A 27083-nucleotide genomic window follows, 5' to 3' on the forward strand; every position below is an offset into this window, starting at 1 on the left:
CCAATCAGTCCTCTAATTAGTAATCTAATTAGTGAGAGTGGGGGCCAGAACATAAGGGGGGCAGGAATGCCAAAGCATATTATGATGGATTGCAAGTTCTCGTTTCAGATTTCTCCCGCCAGGTCCAAGAGGGGCAGTCACCAGCAGGCACCGGCAAGCCTCACACGGCGGAGTGGGTCCTTCTGAGAGTCATCAAGAGGAAGTGGTCAGAGCCCCAGTGGACCGGCCCCTTCCAAATCACCGAGAGGACTTCCCACGCCGTGCGGATGAAAGGGAAAGGAGTTACGTGGTTACACTGGAGCCAGTGCACCGCGACACAGGAGCCAGGCAGATCCCTAGCGGAGATCCAGGAGGAGCTCGCCGGGAGAGCACGGAGTTCTGGTTTGGAGGAACCAGAATGAACTCAGGTCTCCACAAAGGGGCAGAATAATCCCCTGACCTGAGAGGATCGGCAGGGTACCTACCCCTATCCGGCAGAAGAAGCAGAAGGCCCCATCCGACAACAGACCACCAAGACCAGGATGGAGACGACTAAGATAAAAAGGGGGACTTTGGGGGGAGCTGTATGGCTTGTGATGATTGCTTTGTTTATGATTCTAGTACTTTCCACTGACCAGACATGCGGGGCAGCAGGGACCAGGTACAAGGACAGGTGGGGAGGAATCCAGTTGCAGTACACTCGAGGGACGAGCACAACCTTCCTTTTCGACTTATGCGATGTAATCGACTGCGGGGGTCCGAATGCCTCGTACTGAGGGTATGACATCTGGCTTTGTGCCAGTCCAGGGTTCCATGACGACTGTAAGACAGGCGGAAGCACGGAATCGCTACACTGCCCCGGCTGGGCCGGAGTGGCCAAATACACCGGCCCGTGGGTTCCATATGGACCCCTCCACCATAGTAGTAGGACATACCAACCATGATGGAGGAACATGACTTTCTCCCGAGAGGAATACACAGGGAAATCAGGACTAAACCCTTTAGCTCTCTCGGTGGGGGGTTTCTATGCGGGCACAGATGAGGGAGCGGTCATATGCCTCACCCTGGGGGCAGATGTCAGCGGCACAGATCCTTGGGGAATCGTGAGAGTGCAATTTGTCGACCCGGTTCGCACCACTCCCAACACCGACCCCACCACTGCATCACTGGGGGCCGCACTCCCCTGGGACACTGAACCCGCCCCCTTTTAATGAGTTCTCTCTTGCTATCGCTGGCTACATTCGCTGCCATATTGGTCACGTGTGGGTGCTGCTGCATCCCCTGCCTGCGAGCCCTGTCCATACGACTGATCACATCCACCATAGAGAAACGTGATCCAAGTCTACCACACATCATGCCCCTCGTCGCCCTTTCGGACGGAGGGGGGTGGGGGACTCAGGGAAGAAGACTTCCACCATAAGTAGTGATCAAAAGGGGGAGTCACAATTTCCCCAAACGCACAGGAGATCTCTTTTCAGAGATCAAAAGGGGGAATTGTGGAGAGCGATATCTGCAGGGGAACAAGGACATATAGGGAGGCTCTGTGCAACTAAAGTTAATCTATAGACGCAGGCTGTGGTGACAGTCGCTAGGCAAATGATATACAGTAGGGTTGACACAATAACTAGGAACAGCAAGAACAACATGTTGCACCAGGTAAGCCGAAATTGCCAGAAAGTGGAAAAGTACGGACAGAGGCGGGGGCTGCTTGTAGAAGGGGTATAAGACAAACGGTGAACAACAAGGAAGTCGAACTCTGTGGGGGGTACGGTGCGTTGCAGAGTTCCCAGGTCAATCTGCTGGAATAAAGGTTATTTGACAACTCATCTACGCTTCCAGGTGATCTCTTCTCATCTCCGGACCCAGTGGAGACGGCGTACTCCGACAGGAGTCGTAGCGGAAACCTGCACACACAGCGGCCCTTTCTGGGTAAGATTGGCCACCCCTGCTTTAGAGACTCTGAACGTACAGGCCAGCAGGATACAAGATTATATTCTACAAAAGGTTGCCATATTTTTGAGGGCCACTAGGTGCCGCTGGATTGGCACCGGAAAAAAAAACTCCCACTGGTCCATTTGGATTGGTGTGATGCTGCGGTGTCAGGTCATTATCAGATTCACAGATCAGTACATCCGCCAGCTTTACCCCAATGTCAGGATGAGGAGGTGGGCTTGGAGAGTGGACCCAGGGCCTGAGAAGCTGGCCAAGTTCTCACTGCTGACCTGCGCTCAGGTTCTCATCCCTAAGGTGGTTTGTCATGCGGCAGGTAATCAGAGAGTGCTCCATACCTACAGTAGGTACCACGCTGGGTCACATAAAAACTGAAAAACACGTTTAGCCTGAATAATTAACCTGAACTGACCGGTGCAGCAGCGTTACGGTATAAGTAGTGTACATGAGTGGTGGTTAAAAAATGCAGACACAGACAGACTGATTATGACAGATAATGGTGTCCACGTTAAAATATCATCCTTCATGCAAAGAGGGCAACATCTGCATAAGCAAAGGATGGTTCCAGTATTAAGTTAAAAAGCTGTTTTATAGATTCATTATAGTGGGACCTTACCTGTACCTTTGGGTTTAAAGTATAGCTTTGGTTAAATCGGGCAGTTTTAAGTTAGCTGAAGAAATCAAGGTGCAGTTAAATGCCTTCGGTTTTATATCACTTTAAAGTAAACAGAAGCCAAAGTAGCGCCAATGTTGTTTTTCTCATGAAAAAAATTATATCTGAACTTGAATGGCTGCTTATCTTCTCTATTTTAATGTCTTGATTACAGCAATACACTCAAGATTGAAAGGCGTGTGGACTTATCTAATAAACAAACGAAAGCTGTGTTTGTACGCAATGAAGGGAGGCAAAATAGGCGAAAGCGGCGGGCTGACCTTCTGGCTGGCATCCCCGGGAGATTACGATGACGTCATGGCCATCTCAGACGGCATATACGAAGGCAACGATTACCTGCCTCACCGCTACCACAGCTGGATGACGGAGCCACACAGGCTGGTGATTCTAGCCAAGAGAGATGGAAAGCTGGTAAGAGGACTCTGTAGTGGGCAAGGTGTCAGCCAACATTAAGATGCAAGAACAAGTGAGATGGAGGATTGTCTGGAGAGAATCTGTGTTATCGGTGGAGTTTGTAGAGCACCAGGTTTGATACTGGGGAGTAGCAGCTCATTACGACATTATACTGGAAATTTTACAGTGAGCATGTTCTTGCACATGATTATGAAGATAATGGTGGTGACGTTCTCTCAGGTGGCACTGGAGTCCAGGCTGATTGTTGAGGGGGGCAGTACGGTGGTCCTAGAGGGGCTGCGCGTCTGTCCCAGCGAACGGGGCCGGGGCTTGGCTGGGGTCATTTTCAGATTCGCAGATCAGTACATCCGCCAGCTTTACCCCAATGTCAGGATGAAGAGGTGGGCTTGGGGAGAGGACCCGGGACCTGAGAAGCTGGCCAAGGTCTCACTGCTGACAAAGCGGGTGAGTTGAGACTGATGTTAATATTCCTTGGCCCCGCTTATGCTGGGTGGATCTTGCAGCTGTGAAACATATTAGGGAGGAATGTGTAAGTCTACAGTGGACTTTTGCAATTTAACGATATTATCAGTAATAGATGATAGCAGTAATTAGGTGTCGTGTCACTCAGGAACTGCCGATTATAGATTTGTCGGCATAGTATGTATAACCTACACACAAAATGAGGTAACAGAAAGATTTATGGCTTTGTAGCCATGTTTCCATAGCAGGTAAAATGGCTATTAACGTCTAAAAGAATCTTTGAAAATTGTGTTGAATTTATTTATTTACTTTAGAATGGTGGTTCTCAACCTATGGTGCCGCCTGTCAATAACTTCTTCCTCACTAATACAAATGGCAAGGATATCACAAATTCATTTCTAACTAGTTAAAATGCAAATTCTTGATAACAGAAATTCTATTTTAGCTAGTGGGAATGCTTTTCTCATTGATTTCAATAATACTTAGAATTTGAACTAGTTAAGATATGAATAATTTGCATTCTAACTAGTTATAACTGAATTTGTAATGTCCTCTAGAAGTGATTTAAATCTAACACGGCTTGCCATAGGTACACAGAGAGTGTAATTTTCGTTGAGGTGGCACATGGTGTAAAAAGTTAGGGAACCGCCTCCCCCGTCAGCTAGTTTTAACATCTGCTTGGTACGACATGCGTGTATGGCTGTGTGTGTGTGTGTGTGTGTGTGTGTGTGTGGGGGGGGGGGGGGGGGTAGAGAACTAGCTTGTTGTTTATTGTTTTTAAATTAAAATACCTCATACTATCACTGTCGTGGCAAGGACAGGGGACGCAAGAGCAGGAAGACGAGGGATTTATTAGGAATTAACCACTCAGACACATACAGACGTCACAACACTAATGATTGGACTGGAGAAACATACTCTAACGTGGACTTAAATGCACTGGACTGATTAACAACAATGAGAAACAGCTGGTAATACGGGGATTCCACACGAGGTAGATGAGGGGGCGTGGCTCACAGGAGGATCGGCTCAAGCAGGGCATGACAGTTACAGTCCTAGTGTAGATAAAAAAAATTCTATTGCACCCAAACATAAATCAGTTCTGCTAACAGTGCCCCTTAGGGTGTTTCACTCTCCTTTAAGTAATTCTCCCTGTTCCTGATACTCCTTTTCCTCCTTTTTTTCATCCACTCATGCTAGGTTGCTCTTCTGCATCTCTTTCTGTGCTCCAGGCCATCCTCTCACTTCAGATTGAGGCAAAGGCTTTTGATGCCTTTCTCTCCACCTTACGGGCTAAACTGGAACATGAAAAGGGGACAGGAAGCCTGGACCAGGAGTCCAGACTTGTGGTCTTGGAAGAGGAGCAGCTGAGGCACATTCTGCTGGATCCCGGTGTTTCCTCTCAGATCGAGCTGCCCGGTGATGTGATTATTCAGGACTGGCAACCCTTGAAGCTGCTGGAAAGCAACCTGGAGGTGCTGCAGAGACGAAACCTCACATGGTTGGCCGATGGCTTGGAGAAGCCAACCTTCCTCAGCCTGCACACCCCCCCTTATCCTATCCCTTATAAGGGAGGGTCCTTCTACTTCAGTATTGACCTGTTTGGCACCAAACCAGATCTTGCCTACAGGGCCTTGCTGGCCCACATGGAGATGGTGAGGGGTGAGATTCGGTGCATGGTTCTTATGCGCATATACATGCATCAGTCGTTGTGGGGGAGACTACGGGCATTTTGTGAGTGCTCTGCGGGGGTGGAGGTGTGTAACGGTTACTTGGAGCAGCTGATCTTAGAGCACAAGCTCTGATTACATGACTGGGGGAATGTGCAAGAGCATATGTTTAACATTGCTTAGAAATGGTTCGCACACATAAAAAGATTAATAAGTTCATCAGAAGCTAAATCAGGAGATATGCGGTACTGTGTAAAAGTCTTAGGCAGTCAGAGAAAATGTTGAAAGCTGTTCATCTGAGTAGTATGTGTGTATTTGCTCTGAAGAAACACAATTTAACATTAAAAGATATGCAAATTAACAGTAACATTAACAAAAGGTTCCTGATATCTTGTTGTATGGTTAGTAGAACATCACTTCAGTTCCCAAACCTCTCCTCAGGGGCACCCCAGTTATTCTATGTGTTCTTGAGGGAATAATGGAATGGCTGGTTGTTTAGTAGCAGCAGACAAGTTGGTGTGTCGGTCAGGATATGAAAAATGAGGATGAGGTGATTCTTTACCGAGCTGTATTGGATTCCAGCAATGATCATGCAGTTTACACCCAGTATTGTCATCAGCCTGGAATATCTAGGTATATGAGTACATTCCCAATCCAAATGGTAGCTCAGAGTACTTACAAATAGTACTATTCTTCAAGAAAACAAATGAGGTGTACAAAAAATCAACGCAAAATAACTTAACGCGATTACCTGAAAGATAATGGCGACACCTTGTGGTCAAATAACAGCGCTACATAATGGTATCCGCATATAGCCGGTATTTCCTTGCATGGGACACTGCTAATAAAAATATTCTAAGCCGTATGAAAGACAATGATGTTTAACTTTACCAAATGGAATAGCAGGGGTTTCTCAACACTAACGTAACACATCCTCCAGCCTGGTACGGTGTGCTCATTGTTATATTGTTAACCATAACTCCATCATGCTCTATACACAGGGAATGGGCTAACTTAGAGGATATAACGTAATAACTTTTCCAATTTACTCAATACTGGATATATTGCGGGCTGGATCACCCAAAGGAAAGAGGCAGTAGGGAATGTTAGCAATAACCTAAGCAAGCCAAACTGTAAGGTGGTGCATTCAGAACGTGGTGACCCGACCCCTTTCGCGCGGTACCGCAAGGTTAACTCGCAATGTGCGTATGATACTTACAGTGACCAGATGTGGCAGAGTGTAGTATAGCCATGTTAAAGTGGCAGAAGTTTTATGTAGGTTGGTCCCTATTGTACTCCATTCCTATAGAGGGAGCTGGTTTGGCTGAGGTGAGTCTTATTTCTTCGATCCGGTGCTGCACACGAGGAATGGATGGCAAGGGCAGGCACAGAGACTGAGATAAAAGTGGGAATGAGGGATTGTTTGGTGAGTCCGGTTTGGTAAGAGGGAGGGGGAACCCTTAGTGTAAGGTAGCCATGTTTTAATTTATATTTAGGTTGGTTAATTAATGGAATGATGGTGGTTAAAAGAAGGGAATTAATAATTATTAATCCAGAATGGCATTTCATGTAGAGTATGTGAGGTTTAACTAATTGAAGACTAAAGTTCTGTGTGTTTATAAACGTTTGTGGTTTGTTACAGGGAGTAATCCAGAGTGTTTGTGCCGTTTTTGACCTTTCACATTCTACTATTTTACCTCCAAGTATTATAGGGAATTGCTATTTAGTTTGTTAATGTATTTGTTTTATTGTGTGTGTGTGTGTGTGTTTTTTTTTTTCCTTCTCTTTGTTTGGGGGGGGTAGTCTTTGTAAGGGCGAGGCTAAGAAGTAGTGATGGACAAAATGATACTTATGAACCATTTGATGTATTTTTTGACTCCACTAGATGGTGCTGTCATGAGGCGAGGACACACGGTGTTCCAAACAATCTCTTCTTGCCTAAGACGCAAGACATAACAAACCCAATATGCCTCACCTCCCGGCCTGCCAATGTCAAATTTTCTTTTCATTATCTATAGTCATAGTCATTATCCATAGTTGCAAAGCCTCTTGTCAGCCTCCAGCACCCATCTTTCAGTCCCCTTATCCGCCTCCAGTTCCCTTCCTGCCATTCCAAGGTGTCACCGGACCCAGCTCTTGCTCTAGTTGTGCCGCTGCTTAGCCTAGCCTCTCATTCACCCAGGCCCGTGGCGGTCCACTCTCCTTGTCCCTCTGTGTCTCACCCCGGTCTGTTAGCCCTCCAGTGTCCCCTAAACCCCAGTCTGTTTCTACCAAGTTCCTTCCTCCTCTGTTCCCAAGCCTGCCGCCCCGCCAAGCTCCTTCTGTTCCCTTTCCTTCCAGTTTCACTACTCCTTCCTGGTCCCTGGTCTTGTCCCTCAGTTTCCACATCCTGCTCCTTTTTTCCCTTTCTTGACCCTGACCCTCATGTTCCAGATCCTGTCCCTCAGTCTTCGTGTCCAGTTCCCAAGACATTTGTTCCTGGTCTCCAAGTTTTGTTCCCTGTTGTGTTCCTGCATCTGGTGGCCCTATCCCGGGTCCTCCTATTCTCCCTAGTGGTCCTCACTCCCTTGTTCCACCTTCTGGTTCTGTCTGTTCAGTTCCCTGGTTCCTGCTAGTTTTTTTTTCCTCCTTCCCTCATCTTGTGCGTTTGTTCTGGTTCTGTTCCCCCCCCCCCCCTTACCTGTGAGGAAACGAAAATATGGACTGTCTGGGGGTCCCCAAGGTCCAGGTTGGGAAACATTGCTGTAATGGACATGGCTGGTACGGGAGGCATGGAGGCAAGAGTAGTTGCATAAAAATTGAAGATTTATTTTCCCAGGCACAGGTTAACCCCGGCCAAAGTTAAGCTAAACACTGAAGGGTTTAATCAAAGTCCAGAGAAAAAGAACTGCAGGATTTCGCCATGTTACTTTGTTACATTACTGGTTTTTCTATTACTTTGTAAAACAGAAATCCTAGCTTGTGTGGCCTCCTGTAACGGTAATTAGAAAACCACCCTGTCCTCACTCCCTATTGAGACCAAAAGCAAGGTGCTATTCAATGCAAATCAGTGATCAATGATCAAGGAGTCGCTCATCACCGTCTTCTGGTTCCTACGCTTTTATTTTTTCTGTTGACTGTGATCAAACATGATCTATAGTATTAGACTCTGTGAAAAGGCTGGTGTCAGACCCAGAAGTTATGATAAGAAGGTTGAGAAGACTGGGCTTAACAACATCGTCTGCACCAGAGAACATCATCTGGAAAAGAACTTCTTCCTCCAAAAGAAAGCGTCTCTGGTCTGGTTCATTACTTAAGGCTGAAACAACGGAATCTATTACAAAACAAAGGTGAATAATCAAAAGGTGTATTATCAAAAGCGGTACATATAAGGAACAGGACTGCTATTGGCTCACAGAAACAGAGGTCAATGAGAATGGCCCATCAATTCTCAATGAAGACAAAACAAGACTTGCTCTCAGACATTACACAGGGAAACATATACTGTGGTGTTTTGCACAATCAAACATAATTAATACTTTATCGATCCCTGTGGGGAAATTCTCTTTACACCTCAAATAACTTGCTTTCTATAGGTGAGATCAAACTGGTCATGAAGGGCAGCCACCTGTTGTGGCACCCAGGGAGCTGGGGATTAAGGGCCTTGCTCAAGGACCCACAGACGTGCTTAGGCTGGGTTTGAACCAGCAACCTTCTGAGCACAGACACAGAGGCTTATATGGTATTTAATTAGTCTCAAAACCCATGCAAATGAAAACCACATGTGCGTATTGGCTTGCGAGCAGAAAAGCCATCCTCTCTCCATGCTCGCTCGACAGGTGAAACAAACTGATGACCTTTTGCCAAACTAAGTGTTTACACTTGCAGTGACCCAACCAGTGGGTATGGTAAAAGTTTAACTAAAGGCCATTTATACAGAAACCATGTTATAATTGTTAAGTAACAAACAATGGGTTGGTGAATTGATGGGGGAAGGTGAGACGTTGGTCCTCGGTCTGCTGCGCCTCTCTTTCCTTTGGGTCCGTCACTCTGTCACGATCGGGCTGGTAAAAGCGGCCAAGGAGCAGGCAGGCAGGCAGGCGGAATACGGGGAAAACTAGGGGTTTATTCAGGACGGGCAGGGCGGGACAAAAGCACAGACATCAGTAACATCAGTGACGGACAATGAACTCAGGAAAGACAGGGACTGAAATAGACAAGACTGGGCGAAAATAAATCGGACACAGCTGGGTACGATCGGGGGAGCACATGTGAAAAAGTGGTAAGAGGACTCTGTAGTGGGCAAGGTGTCAGCCAACATTAAGATGCAAGAATAAGTGAGATGGAGGATTGTCTGGAGAGAATGTGTGTTATCGGTGGAGTTTGTAGAGCACCAGGTTTGATACTGGGGAGTAGCAGCTCATTACGACATTATACTGGAAATTTTACAGTGAGCATGTTCTTGCCCATTGTTATGAAGGCAATGGTGGTGACGTTCTCTCAGGTGGCACTGGAGTCCGGGCTGATTGTTGACGGGGCAGTACGGTGGTCCTGGAGGGGACCACCCCCAGCGAGTCTGTCCCAGCGAGCGGGGCCGGGGCTTGGCTGGGGTCGTTATCAGATTCGCAGATCAGTACATCTGCCAGCTTTACCCCAATGTCAGGATGAAGAGGTGGGCTTGGGGAGAGGACCCGGGGCCTGAGAAGCTGGCCAAGGTCTCACTGCTGACAAAGCGGGTGAGTTGAGACTGATGTTAATATGCCTTGGCCCCGCTTATGCTGGGTGGATCTTGCATTGCCCCCAGACATGTCAGTTCTGCTAACAGTGTCTCTTGAGGCGTTTCACTCTCCTTTAAGTGATATTCCCTGTTCCTGGTACCCCTCTTCCTTTGTCCTTTTCATCCACTCATGCTCCTTTGCTCTTCTGCATAATCCCTTCTGTGCTCCAGGCCATCCTCTCACTTCAGATTAAGACGGAGGCTTTTGATGCCTTTCTCTCCACCTTACGGGCTAAACTGAAACATGAAAAGGGACAGGAAGCCTGAAGCAGGAGTCCAGACTTGTGGTCTTGGAAGAGGAGCAGCTGAGCAGCTGTGTCAGCGGCACAGATCCTTGGGGAATCGTGAGAGTGCAATTTGTCGACCCGGTTCGCACCACTCCCAACACCGACCCCACCACTGCATTACTGGGGGCCGCACTCCCCTGGGACAGGTCCCAGAATGACCCTCGCGTTGAGTACACGCGATTAAACCCTTGGGACGTCATTGAATTGGCCACGGGGTATAAGGATCGCAACCTCTACCTGGATTGGATAGCCCAGACGGCTAGGGACCAGCAAATGGCGGGCTGTGTGGCCTGCGCATCCGGTAGGCCACAGCTATACACTGAGCACGCCCCCTTTTAATGAGTTCGCTCTTGCTATCGCTGGCTACGTTTGCTGCCATATTGGTCACGTGTGGGTGCTGCTGCATCCCCTGCCTGCGAGCCCTGTCCGTACGACTGATCACATCCACCATAGAGAAACGTGATCCAAGTCTACTACACATGATGCCCCTCCTCGCCCTTCCGGACAGGGGGGGGCTCAGGGAAGAAGACTTCCACCATAAGTAGTGATCAAAAGGGGGAGTCACAATTTCCCCAAACGCACATGTGATCTCTTTTCAGAGATCAAAAGGGGGAATTGTGGAGAGCGATATCTGCAGGGGACCAAGGACATATAGGGAGGCTCTGTGCGACCAAAGTTAATCTATTGACGCAGGCTGTGGTGACAGTAACTAGGCAAATGATATACAGTAGGGTTGACACAATAACTAGGAACAGCAAAAACAACATGTTACACCAGGTAAGCCGAAATTGCCAGAAAGTGGAAAAGTACGGACAGAGGCGGGGGCTGCTTGTAGAAGGGGTATAAGACAAACGGTGAACAACAAGGAAGTCGAACTCTGTGGGGGCACGGTGCGAGTTCCCAGATCGATCTGCTGGAATAAAGGTTATTTGACAACTCATCCACGCCTCCGGGTGATCTCTTCTCATCTCCGGACCCAGTGGAGACGGCGTACTCCGACAGGAGTCGTAGCGGAAACCTGCACACACAGCGGCCCTTTCTGGGTAAGATTGGCCACCCCTGCTTTAGGGACCCTGAACGTACTGGCCAGCAGGATACAAGATTATATTTTACAAAAGGTTGCCATATTTTTGAGGGCCACTAGGTGCCGCTGGATTGGCACCGGAAAAAAAAAACTCCCACTGGTCCATTTGGATTGGTGTGATGCTGCGGTGTCAGGTACTGTACGGCTGCGCTCAGGTTCTCATCCCTAAGGTGGTTTGTCATGCGGCGAGTAATCAGAGAGTGCTCCATACCTCAGAGAGTGCTCCTTACCTCAGAGAGTGCTCCATACCTAAGAGAGTGCTCCTTACCTCAGAGAGTGCTCTATACCTCAGAGAGTGCTCCTTACCTCAGAGAGTGCTCCTTACCTCAGAGAGTGCTCCTTACCTAAGAGAGTGCTCCTTACCTCAGAGAGTGCTCTATACCTCAGAGAGTGCTCCTTACCTCAGAGAGTGCTCCTTACCTCAGAGAGTGCTCCTTACCTCAGAGAGTGCTCCATACCTCAGAGAGTGCTCCATACCTCAGAGAGTGCTCCTTACCTCAGAGAGTGCTCCATACCTCAGAGAGTGCTCCATACCTCAGAGAGTGCTCCTTACCACAGAGAGTGCTCCATACCTCAGAGAGTGCTCCTTACCTCAGAGAGTGCTCCATACCTCAGAGAGTGCTCCTTACCTCAGAGAGTGCTCCATACCTCAGAGAGTGCTCCTTACCTCAGAGAGTGCTCTTTCTCTTACCTACAGTAGGTACCACACTGGGTAACATAAACACTCAAAAACAATAATTAACCCGAACTGACCAGTGCAGCAGCCTTACGGTATAAGTAGTGTACATGAGTGGTGGTTTAAAAAACGTAGACATAGACAGACTGATTATGACAGATAATGGTGTCCACGTTAAAATATCATCCTTCATGCAAAGAGGGCAACATCTGCATAAGCAAAGGATGGTTCCAGTATTAAGTTAAAAAGCTGTTTTATAGATTCATTATTGTGGGACCTTACCTGTACCTTTGGGGTTTAAAGTATAGCTTCGGTTAAATTGGGCAGTTTTAAGTTAGCTGAAGAAATCAAGGTGCAGTTAAATGCCTTCGGTTTTATATCACTTTAAAATAAACAGAAGCCAAAGTAGCGCCAATGTTGTTTTTCTCATGAAAAAAAATTATATCTGAACTTGAATGGCTGCTTATCTTCTCTATTTTAATGTCTTGATTACAGCAATACGCTCAAGATTCAAAGGCGTGTGGACTTATCTAATAAACAAACAAAAGCTGTATTTGTACGCAATGAAGGAAGGCAAAATAGGCGAAAGCGGCGGGCTGACCTTCTGGCTGGCATCCCCGGGAGATTACGATGACGTCATGGCCATCTCAGACGGCATATACGGAGGCAACGATTACCTGCCTCACCGCTACCACAGCTGGATGACGGAGCCACACAGGCTGGTGATTCTAGCCAAGAAAGATGGAAAGCTGGTAAGGGTACTCTGTAGTGGGCAAGGTGTCAGCCAACATTAAGATGCAAGAACAAGTGAGATGGAGGATTGTGTGGAGAGAATCTGTGTTATCGGTGGAGTTTGTAGAGCACCAGGTTTGATACTGGGGAGTAGCAGCTCATTACAACATTATACTGGAAATTTTACAGTGAGCATGTTCTTGCCCATGATTATGAAGATAATGGTGGTAACGTTCTCTCAGGTGGCACTGGAGTCCGGGCTGATTGTTGACGGGGGCAGTACGGTGGTCGTAGAGGGGCTGCGCGTCTGTCCCAGCGAACGGGGCCGGGGCTTGGCTGGGGTCATTTTCAGATTCGCAGATCAGTACATCTGCCAGCTTTACCCCAATGTCAGGATGAAGAGGTGGGCTTGGAGAGTGGACCCGGGGCCTGAGAAGCTGGCCAAGTTCTCACTGCTGACAAAGCGGGTGAGTTGAGGCTGATGTTAATATGTCTTGGCTCCACTTATGCTGGGTGGATCTTGCAGCTGTGAAACATATTAGGGAGGAAAAGTCTACAGTGGACTTTTGCAATTTAACGATATCAGTAATAGATGATAGCAGTAATTAGGTGTCGGTGTCACTCATTATCCGCTGATTATAGATTTGTCGGGATAGTATGTATAACCTACACACAAAATGAGGTAACAGAAGGATTTATGGCTTTGTAGCCATGTTTCCATAGCAGGTAAAATGGCTATTAACTTCTAAAAGAATCTTTGAAAATTGTGTTGAATTTATTTATTTACTTTAGAATGGTGGTTCTCAACCTATGGTGCCGCCTGTCAATAACTTCTTCCTCACTAATACAAATGGCAAGGATATCACAAATTCAGTTCTCCCTAGTTAAAATGCAAATTCTTGATAACAGAAATTCTATTTTAGCTAGTGGGAATGCTTTTCTCATTGATTTCAATAATACTTAGAATTTGAACTAGTTAAGATATGAATAATTTGCATTCTAACTAGTTATAACTGAATTTGTAATGTCCTCTAGAAGTGATTTAAAACTAAAACGGCTTGCCATAGGTACACAGAGAGTGTAATTTTCGTTGAGGTGGCACATGGTGTAAAAAGTTAGGGAACCGCCTCCCCCGTCAGCTAGTTTTAACATCGGCTTGGTACGACATGCGTGTATGGCTGTGTGTGTGTGTGTGTGTGTGTGTGGGGGGGGGGGGGGTTAGAGAACTTGCTTGTTGTTTATTGTTTTAAAATTAAGATACCTCATACTATCACTGTCGTGGCAAGGACCGGGGAAGCAAGAGCAGGAAGACGAGGGATTTATTAGGAATTATACTACGGGTCCGTTGAATGCTTGAATCTGATTGGCTGACGAACGTTCTGAGGTGTGCAATTATTTTCAGATAAACGCACGGCGAACGTGGTTCCAGGTAGCTCTCTTGACCGCATTACAGTTCTATCACTTCGCATAGTTAACTGTAATAACGGAAATTAGCATACAGTACCTATACAGCACACAAGACTAACAAAAACAACAACATGACAGACGATTTTCCGAAAGTAAATTTTAATATTTACGGTGAATATGAAACTTTCAACAACTGGGCTGCAGCAGTATTAGTTAGCCTAGTGTACCAACTTAAAGGCTACACATGACATTTCTCACTAGCGAGGTAATAACAGCGCTGCACCTTAAAGCAGACTTACAGTTTAGAGACGGTGCTTCAGAACACTGTTGAGGGACACACATAGGTAGCCTAATTCATACAAGCTCTCTTTCTCTGCGTCTCTGTCTCTCTCGCTCTCTTTCTAATAACTTCATTATTAACTGAATTAGTCTGCTATCAACGGCTCAAGCCTCCATTGCCAGCTTTAAAATGACGTTTTGGAACTAGCAAAAAGAGTCGTTGGATGAGATGCGGAAGAAATAATCCTACTCACAATAGCGATTTAAGTAGAAAAACCGGACGAATCCCTTGAAATATATCATCTGATCGATGTCTTGAGGTGTGGCAACCGTAGTATAAGCGGAATAATTGACTCCGGACCGTTGAATTATTAGAAAATAATGCACACCTGAGGTGTAACGGCCACTCCGCTTCGCGTCGTGGCCGCATTACCACCTCGGGTGTGCATTATTTTCTAATAATTTAACGGCCCGTCGTCAATTATTCCTTACTTAGACACACAGACGTCACAACGTTAATGATTGGACTGGAGAAACATACTCTAACGTGGACTTAAATGCACTGGACTGATTAACAACAACGAGAAACAGCTAGTAATACGGGGATTCCACACGAGGTAGATGAGGGGGCGTGGCTTACAGGAGGACCGGCTCAAGCAGGGCATGACAGTTACAGTCCTAGTGTAGATTAAAAAAAATTCTATTGCACCCAAACATAAATCAGTTCTGCTAACAGTGCCCCTTAGGGTGTTTCACTCTCCTTTAAGTAATTCTCCCTGTTCCTGGTACTCCTTTTCCTCCTTTTTTTCATCCACTCATGTTGCTCTTCTGCATCTCCTTTCTGTGCTCCAGGCCATCCTCTCACTTCAGATTGAGGCAAAGGCTTTTGATGCCTTTCTCTCCACCTTACGGGCTAAACTGGAACATGAAAAGGGGACAGGAAGCCTGGACCAGGAGTTCAGACTTGTGGTCTTGGAAGAGGAGCAGCTGAGGCACATTCTGCTGGATCCCGGTGTTTCCTCTCAGATCGAGCTGCCCGGTGATGTGATTATTCAGGACTGGCAACCCTTGAAGCTGCTGGAAAGCAACCTGGAGGTGCTGCAGAGACGAAACCTCACATGGTTGGCCGATGGCTTGGAGAAGCCAACCTTCCTCAGCCTGCACACCCCCCCTTATCCTATCCCTTATAAGGGAGGGTCCTTCTACTTCAGTATTGACCTGTTTGGCACCAAACCAGATCTTGCCTACAGGGCCTTGCTGGCCCACATGGAGATGGTGAGGGGTGAGATTCGGTGCATGGTTCTTATGCACATATACATGCATCAGTCGTTGTGGGGGAGACTGCAGGCATTTTGTGAGTGCTCTGCGGGGGTGGAGCTGTATAACGGTTACTGGGAGCAGCTGATCTTAGAGCACAAGCTCTGATTACATGACTGGGGGAATGTGCAAGAGCATATGTTTAACATTGCTTAGAAATGGTTCGCACACATAAAAAGATTAATAAGTTCATCAGAAGCTAAATCAGGAGATATGCGGTACTGTGTAAAAGTCTTAGGCAGTCAGAGAAAATGTTGAAAGCTGTTCATCTGAGTAGTATGTGTGTATTTGCTCTGAAGAAACACAATTTAACATTAAAAGATATGCAAATTAACAGTAACATTAACAAAAGGTTCCTGATATCTTGTTGTATGGTTAGTAGAACATCACTTCAGTTCCCAAACCTCTCCTCAGGGGCACCCCAGTTATTCTATGTGTTCTTGAGGGAATAATGGAATGGCTGGTTGTTTAGTAGCAGCAGACAAGTTGGTGTGTCGGTCAGGATATGAAAAATGAGGATGAGGTGATTCTTTACCGAGCTGTATTGGATTCCAGCAATGATCATGCAGTTTACACCCAGTATTGTCATCAGCCTGGAATATCTAGGTATATGAGTACATTCCCAATCCAAATGGTAGCTCAGAGTACTTACAAATAGTACTATTCTTCAAGAAAACAAATGAGGTGTACAAAAAATCAACGCAAAATAACTTAACGCGATTACCTGAAAGATAATGGCGACACCTTGTGGTCAAATAACAGCGCTACATAATGGTATCCGCATATAGCCGGTATTTCCTTGCATGGGACACTGCTAATAAAAATATTCTAAGCCGTATGAAAGACAATGATGTTTAACTTTACCAAATGGAATAGCAGGGGTTTCTCAACACTAACGTAACACATCCTCCAGCCTGGTACGGTGTGCTCATTGTCATATTGTTAACCATAACTCCATCATGCTCTATACAAAGGGAATGGGCTAACTTAGAGGATATAACGTAATAACTTTTCCAATTTACTCAATACTGGATATATTGCGGGCTGGATCACCCAAAGGAAAGAGGCAGTAGGGAATGTTAGCAATAACCTAAGCAAGCCAAACTGTAAGGTGGTGCATTCAGAACGTGGTGACCCGACCCCTTTCGCGCGGTACCGCAAGGTTAACTCGCAATGTGCGTATGATACTTACAGTGACCAGATGTGGCAGAGTGTAGTATAGCCATGTTAAAGTGGCAGAAGTTTTATGTAGGTTGGTCCCTATTGTACTCCATTCCTATAGAGGGAGCTGGTTTGGCTGAGGTGAGTCTTATTTCTTCGATCCGGTGCTGCACACGAGGAATGGATGGCAAGGGCAGGCACAGAGACTGAGATAAAAGTGGGAATGAGGGATTGTTTGGTGAGTCCGGTTTGGTAAGAGGGAGGGGGAACCCTTAGTGTAAGGTAGCCATGTTTTAATTTATATTTAGGTTGGTTAATTAATGGAATGATGGTGGTTAAAAGAAGGGAATTAATAATTATTAATCCAGAATGGCATTTCATGTAGAGTATGTGAGGTTTAACTAATTGAAGACTAAAGTTCTGTGTGTTTATAAACGTTTGTGGTTTGTTACAGGGAGTAATCCAGAGTGTTTGTGCCGTTTTTGACCTTTCACATTCTACTATTTTACCTCCAAGTATTATAGGGAATTGCTATTTAGTTTGTTAATGTATTTGTTTTATTGTGTGTGTGTGTGTGTGTGTGTGTGTTTTTTTTTCCTTCTCTTTGTTTGGGGGGGGTAGTCTTTGTAAGGGCGAGGCTAAGAAGTAGTGATGGACAAAATGATACTTATGAACCATTTGATGTATTTTTTGACTCCACTAGATGGTGCTGTCATGAGGCGAGGACACACGGTGTTCCAAACAATCTCTTCTTGCCTAAGACGCAAGACATAACAAACCCAATATGCCTCACCTCCCGGCCTGCCAATGTCAAATTTTCTTTTCATTATCTATAGTCATAGTCATTATCCATAGTTGCAAAGCCTCTTGTCAGCCTCCAGCACCCATCTTTCAGTCCCCTTATCCGCCTCCAGTTCCCTTCCTGCCATTCCAAGGTGTCACCGGACCCAGCTCTTGCTCTAGTTGTGCCTCTGCTTAGCCTAGCCTCTCATTCACCCAGGCCCGTGGCGGTCCACTCTCCTTGTCCCTCTGTGTCTCACCCCGGTCTGTTAGCCCTCCAGTGTCCCCTAAACCCCAGTCTGTTTCTACCAAGTTCCTTCCTCCTCTGTTCCCAAGCCTGCCGCCCCGCCAAGCTCCTTCTGTTCCCTTTCCTTCCAGTTTCACTACTCCTTCCTGGTCCCTGGTCTTGTCCCTCAGTTTCCACATCCTGCTCCTTTTTTCCCTTTCTTGACCCTGACCCTCATGTTCCAGATCCTGTCCCTCAGTCTTCGTGTCCAGTTCCCAAGACATTTGTTCCTGGTCTCCAAGTTTTGTTCCCTGTTGTGTTCCTGCATCTGGTGGCCCTATCCCGGGTCCTCCTATTCTCCCTAGTGGTCCTCACTCCCTTGTTCCACCTTCTGGTTCTGTCTGTTCAGTTCCCTGGTTCCTGCTAGTTTTTTTTTCCTCCTTCCCTCATCTTGTGCGTTTGTTCTGGTTCTGTTCCCCCCCCCCCTTACCTGTGAGGAAACGAAAATATGGACTGTCTGGGGGTCCCCAAGGTCCAGGTTGGGAAACATTGCTGTAATGGACATGGCTGGTACGGGAGGCATGGAGGCAAGAGTAGTTGCAAAAAAATTGAAGATTTATTTTCCCAGGCACAGGTTAACCCCGGCCAAAGTTAAGCTAACCACTGAAGGGTTTAATCAAAGTCCAGAGAAAAAGAACTGCAGGATTTCGCCATGTTACTTTGTTACATTACTGGTTTTTCGATTACTTTGTAAAACAGAAATCCTAGCTTGTGTGGCCTCCTGTAACGGTAATTAGAAAACCACCCTGCCCTCACTCCCTACTGAGACCAAAGGCAAGGTGCTATTCAATGCAAATCAGTGATCAATGATCAAGGAGTCGCTCATCACCGTCTTCTGGTTCCTACGCTTTTATTTTTTCTGTTGACTGTGATCAAACATGATCTATAGTATTAGACTCTGTGAAAAGGCTGGTGTCAGACCCAGAAGTTATGATAAGAAGGGTGAGAAGACTGGGCTTAACAACATCGTCTGCACCAGAGAACATCATCTTGAAAAGAACTTCTTCCTCCAAAAGAAAGCGTCTCTGGTCTGGTTCATTACTTAAGGCTGAAACAACGGAATCTATTACAAAACAAAGGTGAATAATCAAAGGGTGTATTATCAAAAGCGGTACATATAAGGAACAGGACTGCTATTGGCTCACAGAAACAGAGGTCAATGAGAATGGCCCATCAATTCTCAATGAAGACAAAACAAGACTGGCTCTCAGACATTACACAGGGAAACATATACTGTGGTGTTTTGCACAATCAAACATAATTAATACTTTATCGATCCCTGTGGGGAAATTCTCTTTACACCTCAAATAACTTGCTTTCTATAGGTGAGATCAAACTGGTCATGAAGGGCAGCCACTTGTTGTGGCACCCAGGGAGCTGGGGATTAAGGGCCTTGCTCAAGGACCCACAGACGTGCTTAGGCTGGGTTTGAACCAGCAACCTTCTGAGCACAGACACAGAGGCTTATATGGCATTTAATTAGTCTCAAAACCCATGCAAATGAAAACCACATGTGCGTATTGGCTTGCGAGCAGAAAAGCCATCCTCTCTCCATGCTCGCTCGACAGGTGAAACAAACTGATGACCTTTTGCCAAACTAAGTGTTTACACTTGCAGTGACCCAACCAGTGGGTACGGTAAAAGTTTAACTAAAGGCCATTTATACAGAAACCATGTTATAATTGTTAAGTACCAAACAATGGGTTGGTGAATTGATGGGGGAAGGTGAGACGTTGGTCCTCGGTCTGCTGCGCCTCTCTTTCCTTTGGGTCCGTCACTCTGTCACGATCGGGCTGGTAAAAGCGGCCAAGGAGCAGGCAGGCAGGCAGGCGGAATACGGGGAAAACTAGGGGTTTATTCAGGACGGGCAGGGCGGGACAAAAGCACAGACATCAGTAACATCAGTGACGGACAATGAACTCAGGAAAGACAGGGACTGAAATAGACAAGACTGGGCGAAAATAATCGGACACAGCTGGGCACGATCGGGGGAGCACATGTGGAAAGCTGGTAAGAGGACTCTGTAGTGGGCAAGGTGTCAGCCAACATTAAGATGCAAGAATAAGTGAGATGGAGGATTGTCTGGAGAGAATGTGTGTTATCGGTGGAGTTTGTAGAGCACCAGGTTTGATACTGGGGAGTAGCAGCTCATTACGACATTATACTGGAAATTTTACAGTGAGCATGTTCTTGCCCATTGTTATGAAGGCAATGGTGGTGACGTTCTCTCAGGTGGCACTGGAGTCCGGGCTGATTGTTGACGGGGGCAGTACAGTGGTCGTAGAGGGGCTGCGCGTCTGTCCCAGCGAACGGGGCCGGGGCTTGGCTGGGGTCATTATCAGATTCGCAGATCAGTACATCCGCCAGCTTTACCCCAATGTCAGGATGAGGAGGTGGGCTTGGAGAGTGGACCCGGGACCTGAGAAGCTGGCCAAGGTCTCACTGCTGACAAAGCGGGTGAGTTGAGACTGATGTTAATATGCCTTGGCCCCGCTTATGCTGGGTGGATCTTGCATTGCCCCCAGACATGTCAGTTCTGCTAACAGTGTCTCTTGAGGCGTTTCACTCTCCTTTAAATGATGTTCCCTGTTCCTGGTACCCCTCTTCCTTTGTCCTTTTCATCCACTCATGCTCCTTTGCTCTTCTGCATAATCCCTTCTGTGCTCCAGGCCATCCTCTCACTTCAGATTAAGACGGAGGCTTTTGATGCCTTTCTCTCCACCTTACGGGCTAAACTGAAACATGAAAAGGGACAGGAAGCCTGAAGCAGGAGTCCAGACTTGTGGTCTTGGAAGAGGAGCAGCTGAGCAGCTGTGTCAGCGGCACAGATCCTTGGGGAATCGTGAGAGTGCAATTTGTCGACCCGGTTCGCACCACTCCCAACACCGACCCCACCACTGCATCGCTGGGGGCCGCACTCCCCTGGGACAGGTCCCAGAATGACCCTCGCGTTGAGTACACGCGATCAAACCCTTGGGACGTCATTGAATTGGCCACGGGGTATAAGGATCGCAACCTCTACCTGGATTGGATAGCCCAGACGGCTAGGGACCAGCAAATGGCGGGCTGTGTGGCCTGCGCATCTGATAGGCCACAGCTATACACTGAGCCCGCCCCCTTATATCCCTCTGACACATGGGGATATGCCTGCATGTTGGCACTCACCAGAGATGCCACCCCCAAGAACTGCACTACCATAGCCTCTATTTTTCCAACAGTAGACAATAAGACCAGGCCAGGTCCGTTCTGGCCTCGAAAGGGGGAGGGGGCGTATGTTTGTTTCAATTTTACGGGGTCAGGGTGCCTATTGGGAGAGATTCCCCCGGACTGGTGTAACGTTACAGTCCCAAATGGGACAAGCAATGTCACCATCGGTAGTTGGGCGCGGTCTGGCCTGTATTTCTACTGCGGCGGCCTACGTCTCCTGACCAGGGTACCCCCAGGGGGGCAAGGGGTGTGTGCGATGGTCCGGTTGGGGGCACCCCTAGTTCTCATTGGTGAGCGGCCCGTCCGACTCAACACGACATCTGCAGGCTCGATACATAGGCGCCGACATATCCTCTCCCGCCGGAGCACTCACCATTTCGACCCGACTGCAAATTCACCTACATACATCGACGCCATAGGGATCCCTCGGGGAGTAACCGAGGAATTTAAATTGGCAGATCAGGTGGCTGCGGGGTTTGAAAACATCCCCATCGTGGCAGCTCTATGTCCTATAACCCCCAACAAAAACGTATACAGGATCAATTACGTACATTACAACGTATTCCGCCTGTCCAATCTTACCAGGGACGCTGTAGAGGGATTGGCGGAGCAATTGGTCCCTCATGCTGGTTCAGAACCGTATGGCTCTGGACATGCTGCTGGCTGAGAGAGGGCGCGTGTGTGTCATGTTCGGGGAGATGTGTTGCACCTTCATTCCTAACAATGCGGCCCTGGACGGATCAGTTAATGATTGAAGAGTTAATGAGTTCTCTCTTGCTATCGTTGGCTACGTTTGCTGCATCCCCTGCCTGCGAGCCCTGTCCGTACGACTGATCACATCCACCACACAGAAACGTGATCCAAGTCTACTACACATGATGCCCCTCCTCGCCCTTCCGGACAGGGGGGGGCTCAGGGAAGAAGACTTCCACCATAAGTAGTGATCAAAAGGGGGAGTCACAATTTCCCCAAACGCACATGTGATCTCTTTTCAGAGATCAAAAGGGGGAATTGTGGAGAGCGATATCTGCAGGGGACCAAGGACATATAGGGAGGCTCTGTGCGACCAAAGTTAATCTATTGACGCAGGCTGTGGTGACAGTCGCTAGGCAAATGATATACAGTAGGGTTGACACAATAACTAGGAACAGCAAGAACAACATGTTGCACCAGATAAGCCGAAATTGCCAGAAAGTGGAAAAGTACGGACAAGGGCGGGGGCTGCTTGTAGAAGGGGTATAAGACAAACGGTGAACAACAAGGAAGTCGAACTCTGTGGGGGGTACAGTGCGTTGCAGAGTTCCCAGGTCGATCTGCTGGAATAAAGGTTATTCGACAACTCATCCACGCTTCCAGGTGATCTCTTCTCATCTCCGGACCCAGTGGAGACGGCGTACTCCGACAGGAGTCGTAGCGGAAACCTGCACACACAGCGGCCCTTTCTGGGTAAGATTGGCCACCCCTGCTTTAGAGACTCTGAACGTACAGGCCAGCAGGATACAAGATTATATTCTACAAAAGGTTGCCATATTTTTGAGGGCCACTAGGTGCCGCTGGATTGGCACCGGAAAAAAAAAAACTCCCACTGGTCCATTTGGATTGGTGTGATGCTGCGGTGTCAGGTCATTATCAGATTCGCAGATCAGTACATCCGCCAGCTTTACCCCAATGTCAGGATGAAGAGGTGGGCTTGGAGAGAGGACCCGGGGCCTGAGAAGCTGGCCAAGTTCTCACTGCTGACCTGCGCTCAGGTTCTCATCCCTAAGGTGGTTTGTCATGCGGCAGGTAATCAGAGAGTGCTCCATACCTACAGTAGGTACCACACTGGGTCACATAAAAACTGAAAAACACACGTTTAGCCTGAATAATTAACCCGAACTGACCGGTACAGCAGCGTTACGGTATAAGTAGTGTACATGAGTGGTGGTTAAAAACGTGTCCATGTTAAAATATCATCCTTCATGCAAAGAGGGCAACATCTGCATAAGCAAAGGACGGTTCCAGTATTAAGTTAAAAAGCTGTTTTATAGATTCATTATTGTGGGACCTTACCTGTACCTTTGGGTTTAAAGTATAGCTTTGGTTAAATCGGGCAGTTTTAAGTTAGCTGAAGAAATCAAGGTGCAGTTAAATGCCTTCGGTTTTATATCACTTTAAAATAAACAGAAGCCAAAGTAGCGCCAATGTTGTTTTTCTCATAAAAAAAATATATCTGAACTTGAATGGCTGCTTATGTTCTCTATTTTAATGTCTTGATTACAGCAATACGCTCAAGATTCAAAGGCGTGTGGACTTATCTAATAAACAAACGAAAGCTGTATTTGTACGCAATGAAGGGAGGCAAAATAGGCGAAAGCGGTGGGCTGACCTTCTGGCTGGCATCCCCGGGAGATTACGATGACGTCATGGCCATCTCAGACGGCATATACGGAGGCAACGATTACCTGCCTCACCGCTACCACAGCTGGATGACGGAGCCACACAGGCTGGTGATTCTAGCCAAGAGAGATGGAAAGCTGGTAAGAGGACTCTGTAGTGGGCAAGGTGTCAGCCAACATTAAGATGCAAGAACAAGTGAGATGCAGGATTGTCTGGAGAGAATCTGTGTTATCGGTGGAGTTTGTAGAGCACCAGGTTTGATACTGCGGAGTAGCAGCTCATTACGACATTATACTGGAAATTTTACAGTGAGCATGTTCTTGCACATGATTATGAAGATAATGGTGGTGACGTTCTCTCAGGTGGCACTGGAGTCCGGGCTGATTGTTGACGGGGGCAGTACAGTGGTCGTAGAGGGGCTGCGCGTCTGTCCCAGCGAACGGGGCCGGGGCTTGGCTGGGGTCATTATCAGATTCGCAGATCAGTACATCCGCCAGCTTTACCCCAATGTCAGGATGAGGAGGTGGGCTTGGAGAGTGGACCCGGGACCTGAGAAGCTGGCCAAGGTCTCACTGCTGACAAAGCGGGTGAGTTGAGAGTGATGTTAATATGCCTTGGCCCCGCTTATGCTGGGTGGATCTTGCAGCTGTGAAACATATTAGGGAGGAATGTGTAAGTCTACAGTGGACTTTTGCAATTTAACGATATTATCAGTAATAGATGATAGCAGTAATTAGGTGTCGTGTCACTCAGGAACTGCCGATTATAGATTTGTCGGCATAGTATGTATAACCTACACACAAAATGAGGTAACAGAAAGATTTATGGCTTTGTAGCCATGTTTCTATAGCAGGTAAAATGGCTATTAACGTCTAAAAGAATCTTTGAAAATTGTGTTGAATTTATTTATTTACTTTAGAATGGTGGTTCTCAACCTATGGTGCCGCCTGTCAATAACTTCTTCCTCACTAGGAATTTAAAAGTGATTTAAAACTAACACGGCTTGCCATAGGTACACAGAGAGTGTAATTTTCGTTGAGGTGGCACATGGTGTAAAAAGTTAGGGAACCGCCTCCCCCGTCAGCTAGTTTTAACATCTGCTTGGTACGACATGCGTGTATGGCTGTGTGTGTGTGTGTGTGTGTGTGTGTGTGGGGGGGGGGGGGGTTAGAGAACTAGGTTGTTGTTTATTGTTTTTAAATTAAAATACCTCATACTATCACTGTCGTGGCAAGGACCGGGGACGCAAGAGCAGGAAGACGAGGGATTTATTAGGAATTAACCACTCAGACACATACAGACGTCACAACACTAATGATTGGACTGGAGAAACATACTCTAACGTGGACTTAAATGCACTGGACTGATTAACAACAATGAGAAACAGCTGGTAATACGGGGATTCCACACGAGGTAGATGAGGGGGCGTGGCTCACAGGAGGATCGGCTCAAGCAGGGCATGACAGTTACAGTCCTAGTGTAGATTAAAAAAATTCTATTGCACCCAAACATAAATCAGTTCCGCTAACAGTGCCCCTTAGGGTGTTTCACTCTCCTTTAAGTAATTCTCCCTGTTCCTGGTACTCCTTTTCCTCCTTTTTTTCATCCACTCATGCTCCGTTGCTCTTCTGCATCTCCTTTCTGTGCTCCAGGCCATCCTCTCACTTCAGATTGAGGCAAAGGCTTTTGATGCCTTTCTCTCCACCTTACGGGCTAAACTGGAACATGAAAAGGGGACAGGAAGCCTGGACCAGGAGTTCAGACTTGTGGTCTTGGAAGAGGAGCAGCTGAGGCACATTCTGCTGGATCCCGGTGTTTCCTCTCAGATCGAGCTGCCCGGTGATGTGATTATTCAGAACTGGCAACCCTTGAAGCTGCTGGAAAGCAACCTTGAGGTGCTGCAGAGACGAAACCTCACATGGTTGGCCGATAGCTTGGAGAAGCCAACCTTCCTCAGCCTGCACACCCCCCCTTATCCTATCCCTTATAAGGGAGGGTCCTTCTACTTCAGTATTGACCTGTTTGGCACCAAACCAGATCTTGCCTACAGGGCCTTGCTGGCCCACATGGAGATGGTGAGGGGTGAGATTCGGTGCATGGTTCTTATGCGCATATACATGCATCAGTCGTTGTGGGGGAGACTGCGGGCATTTTGTGAGTGCTCTGCGGGGGTGGAGGTGTGTAACGGTTACTTGGAGCAGCTGATCTTAGAGCACAAGCTCTGATTACATGACTGGGGGAATGTGCAAGAGCATATGTTTAACATTGCTTAGAAATGGTTCGCACACATAAAAAGATTAATAAGTTTATCAGAAGCTAAATCAGGAGATATACGGTACTGTGTAAAAGTCTTAGGCAGTCAGAGAAAATGTTGAAAGCTGTTCATCTGGGTAGTATGTGTGTATTTGCTCTGAAGAAACACAATTTAACATTGAAAGATATGCAAATTAACAGTAACATTAACAAAAGGTTCCTGATATCTTGTTGTATGGTTAGTAGAACACCACTTCAGTTCCCAAACCTCTCCTCAGGGGCACCTGAGTTATTCCATACATCCATCCATCCATCCATCCATTTTCCAAACCGCTTATCCTATTGGGTCGCGGGGGGTCCGGAGCCTATCCCGGAAGCAATGGGCACGAGGCAGGGAACAACCCAGGATGGGGGGTATTCCATACATCCCCTAAATTTCACCACTAATTCAGTTAATTAATTAACTTAATTTGTCAAATATTGAGCTAATCAAGTATGGTATGCCAAGGGTCTAGTCAAAAAATATATTGGTGTATTGGATGGTCGCCGCAAATCTGGGGTAACTAGAAGTTTTGAAAAGCTAAGACCCTTTCATGTACAATGTTATAGTTTTACTCCAACATGAAAATCATTTTCTTTGCCTCAGACTTTTGAATATTACTGTATTTTGAAGCTGAGAAGTTAAACTATGGAATATTGTAATTTGATTTTGATTTGTGTACTGCTTGGTAACAATCCAAGAAAACAGATTGATTGTCCTTTTTCATATTTTCTGACTCGGATCTATAAAACATACTGAAGAAGATGGATATTCGTGTCAGAAGCAGAGTGGATATGAAAATTCTTAGCCACCCATTGCGATGACAGGAATAACAATTACAAGGAATTACTTGACATCTGAAATAATTGATTCCCCGCTTTTAGCCAGGCTGTCATAGTTACTTTAGTCCTGCCTGAGGTTAGGTTAGGTGTAGGGCAATAACTCTTCTCCATCTTCTCTTTTCTGAGCTGATACCCAGCCGACCCTACACCGTGTGAACCCGCACCTGGAATCCTGGAGATAACAACATGAAACCAACTGGGACTTCATAACTATATGAACTCTAATGAATCTCAGTATAAATGCAGTTTCATGCTCCCCTGTCGCCCAGAGGAGGATGGGGTCCCCTTCTGAGTCTAGGTTCCTCTCAAGGTTTCTTCCTGCTAGAGGGAGTTTTTCCTTGCCACTGTCGCCTCAGGCTTCGTGGGGTTCTGGCTGGTTAAATGTAAAGTGCTTTGTGACAATGACTGTTGTTAAAAACGCTATATAAATAAAATTGAATTGAACTGAA

The 27083-nt window shown here is 46.8% G+C and overlaps 1 protein-coding gene across 22 annotated transcripts; it reads left to right on the plus strand.

Annotated features, from left to right (window-relative positions):
- Nucleotides 1–27083, plus strand: nat16l (N-acetyltransferase 16, like). Of its 22 annotated transcripts, none has more exons than XM_049028725.1 (9): nucleotides 74–757; nucleotides 1819–1908; nucleotides 2001–2272; nucleotides 2757–3013; nucleotides 20146–20306; nucleotides 22805–22932; nucleotides 23383–23639; nucleotides 23862–24086; nucleotides 25152–27083. In XM_049028725.1, exons 3-9 carry the CDS (start codon nucleotides 2068–2070, stop codon nucleotides 25722–25724), a joined length of 1806 nt encoding a protein of 601 aa, XP_048884682.1. In that variant the 5' UTR covers nucleotides 74–757; nucleotides 1819–1908; nucleotides 2001–2067; the 3' UTR covers nucleotides 25725–27083. The 22 variants fall into 22 exon arrangements, with proteins under 22 accessions (XP_048884689.1, XP_048884686.1, XP_048884683.1 ...); XM_049028724.1 differs by lacking the exon at nucleotides 74–757 and adding an exon at nucleotides 1374–1635; XM_049028732.1 differs by lacking the exon at nucleotides 2001–2272 and having other exon boundaries at nucleotides 1–757.

This window comes from Brienomyrus brachyistius, chromosome 10 (genome assembly GCF_023856365.1).
Source record: "Brienomyrus brachyistius isolate T26 chromosome 10, BBRACH_0.4, whole genome shotgun sequence".
Classification (NCBI taxonomy): domain Eukaryota; kingdom Metazoa; phylum Chordata; class Actinopteri; order Osteoglossiformes; family Mormyridae; genus Brienomyrus; species Brienomyrus brachyistius.

What these genes read in the sequence shown, in the direction of transcription:
- nat16l (XM_049028718.1), top strand. Translation starts at nt 522, where the DNA reads ATGGAGACGACTAAGATAAAAAGGGGGACTTTGGGGGGAGCTGTATGG. An exon ending in TCCTTTTCGACTTATGCGAT is followed by an intron (nt 720 to 1,818) that starts GTAATCGACTGC and finishes CTACGCTTCCAG; the next exon opens with GTGATCTCTTCTCATCTCCG. An exon ending in TCTCACTGCTGACAAAGCGG is followed by an intron (nt 24,087 to 25,151) that starts GTGAGTTGAGAG and finishes TCTGTGCTCCAG; the next exon opens with GCCATCCTCTCACTTCAGAT.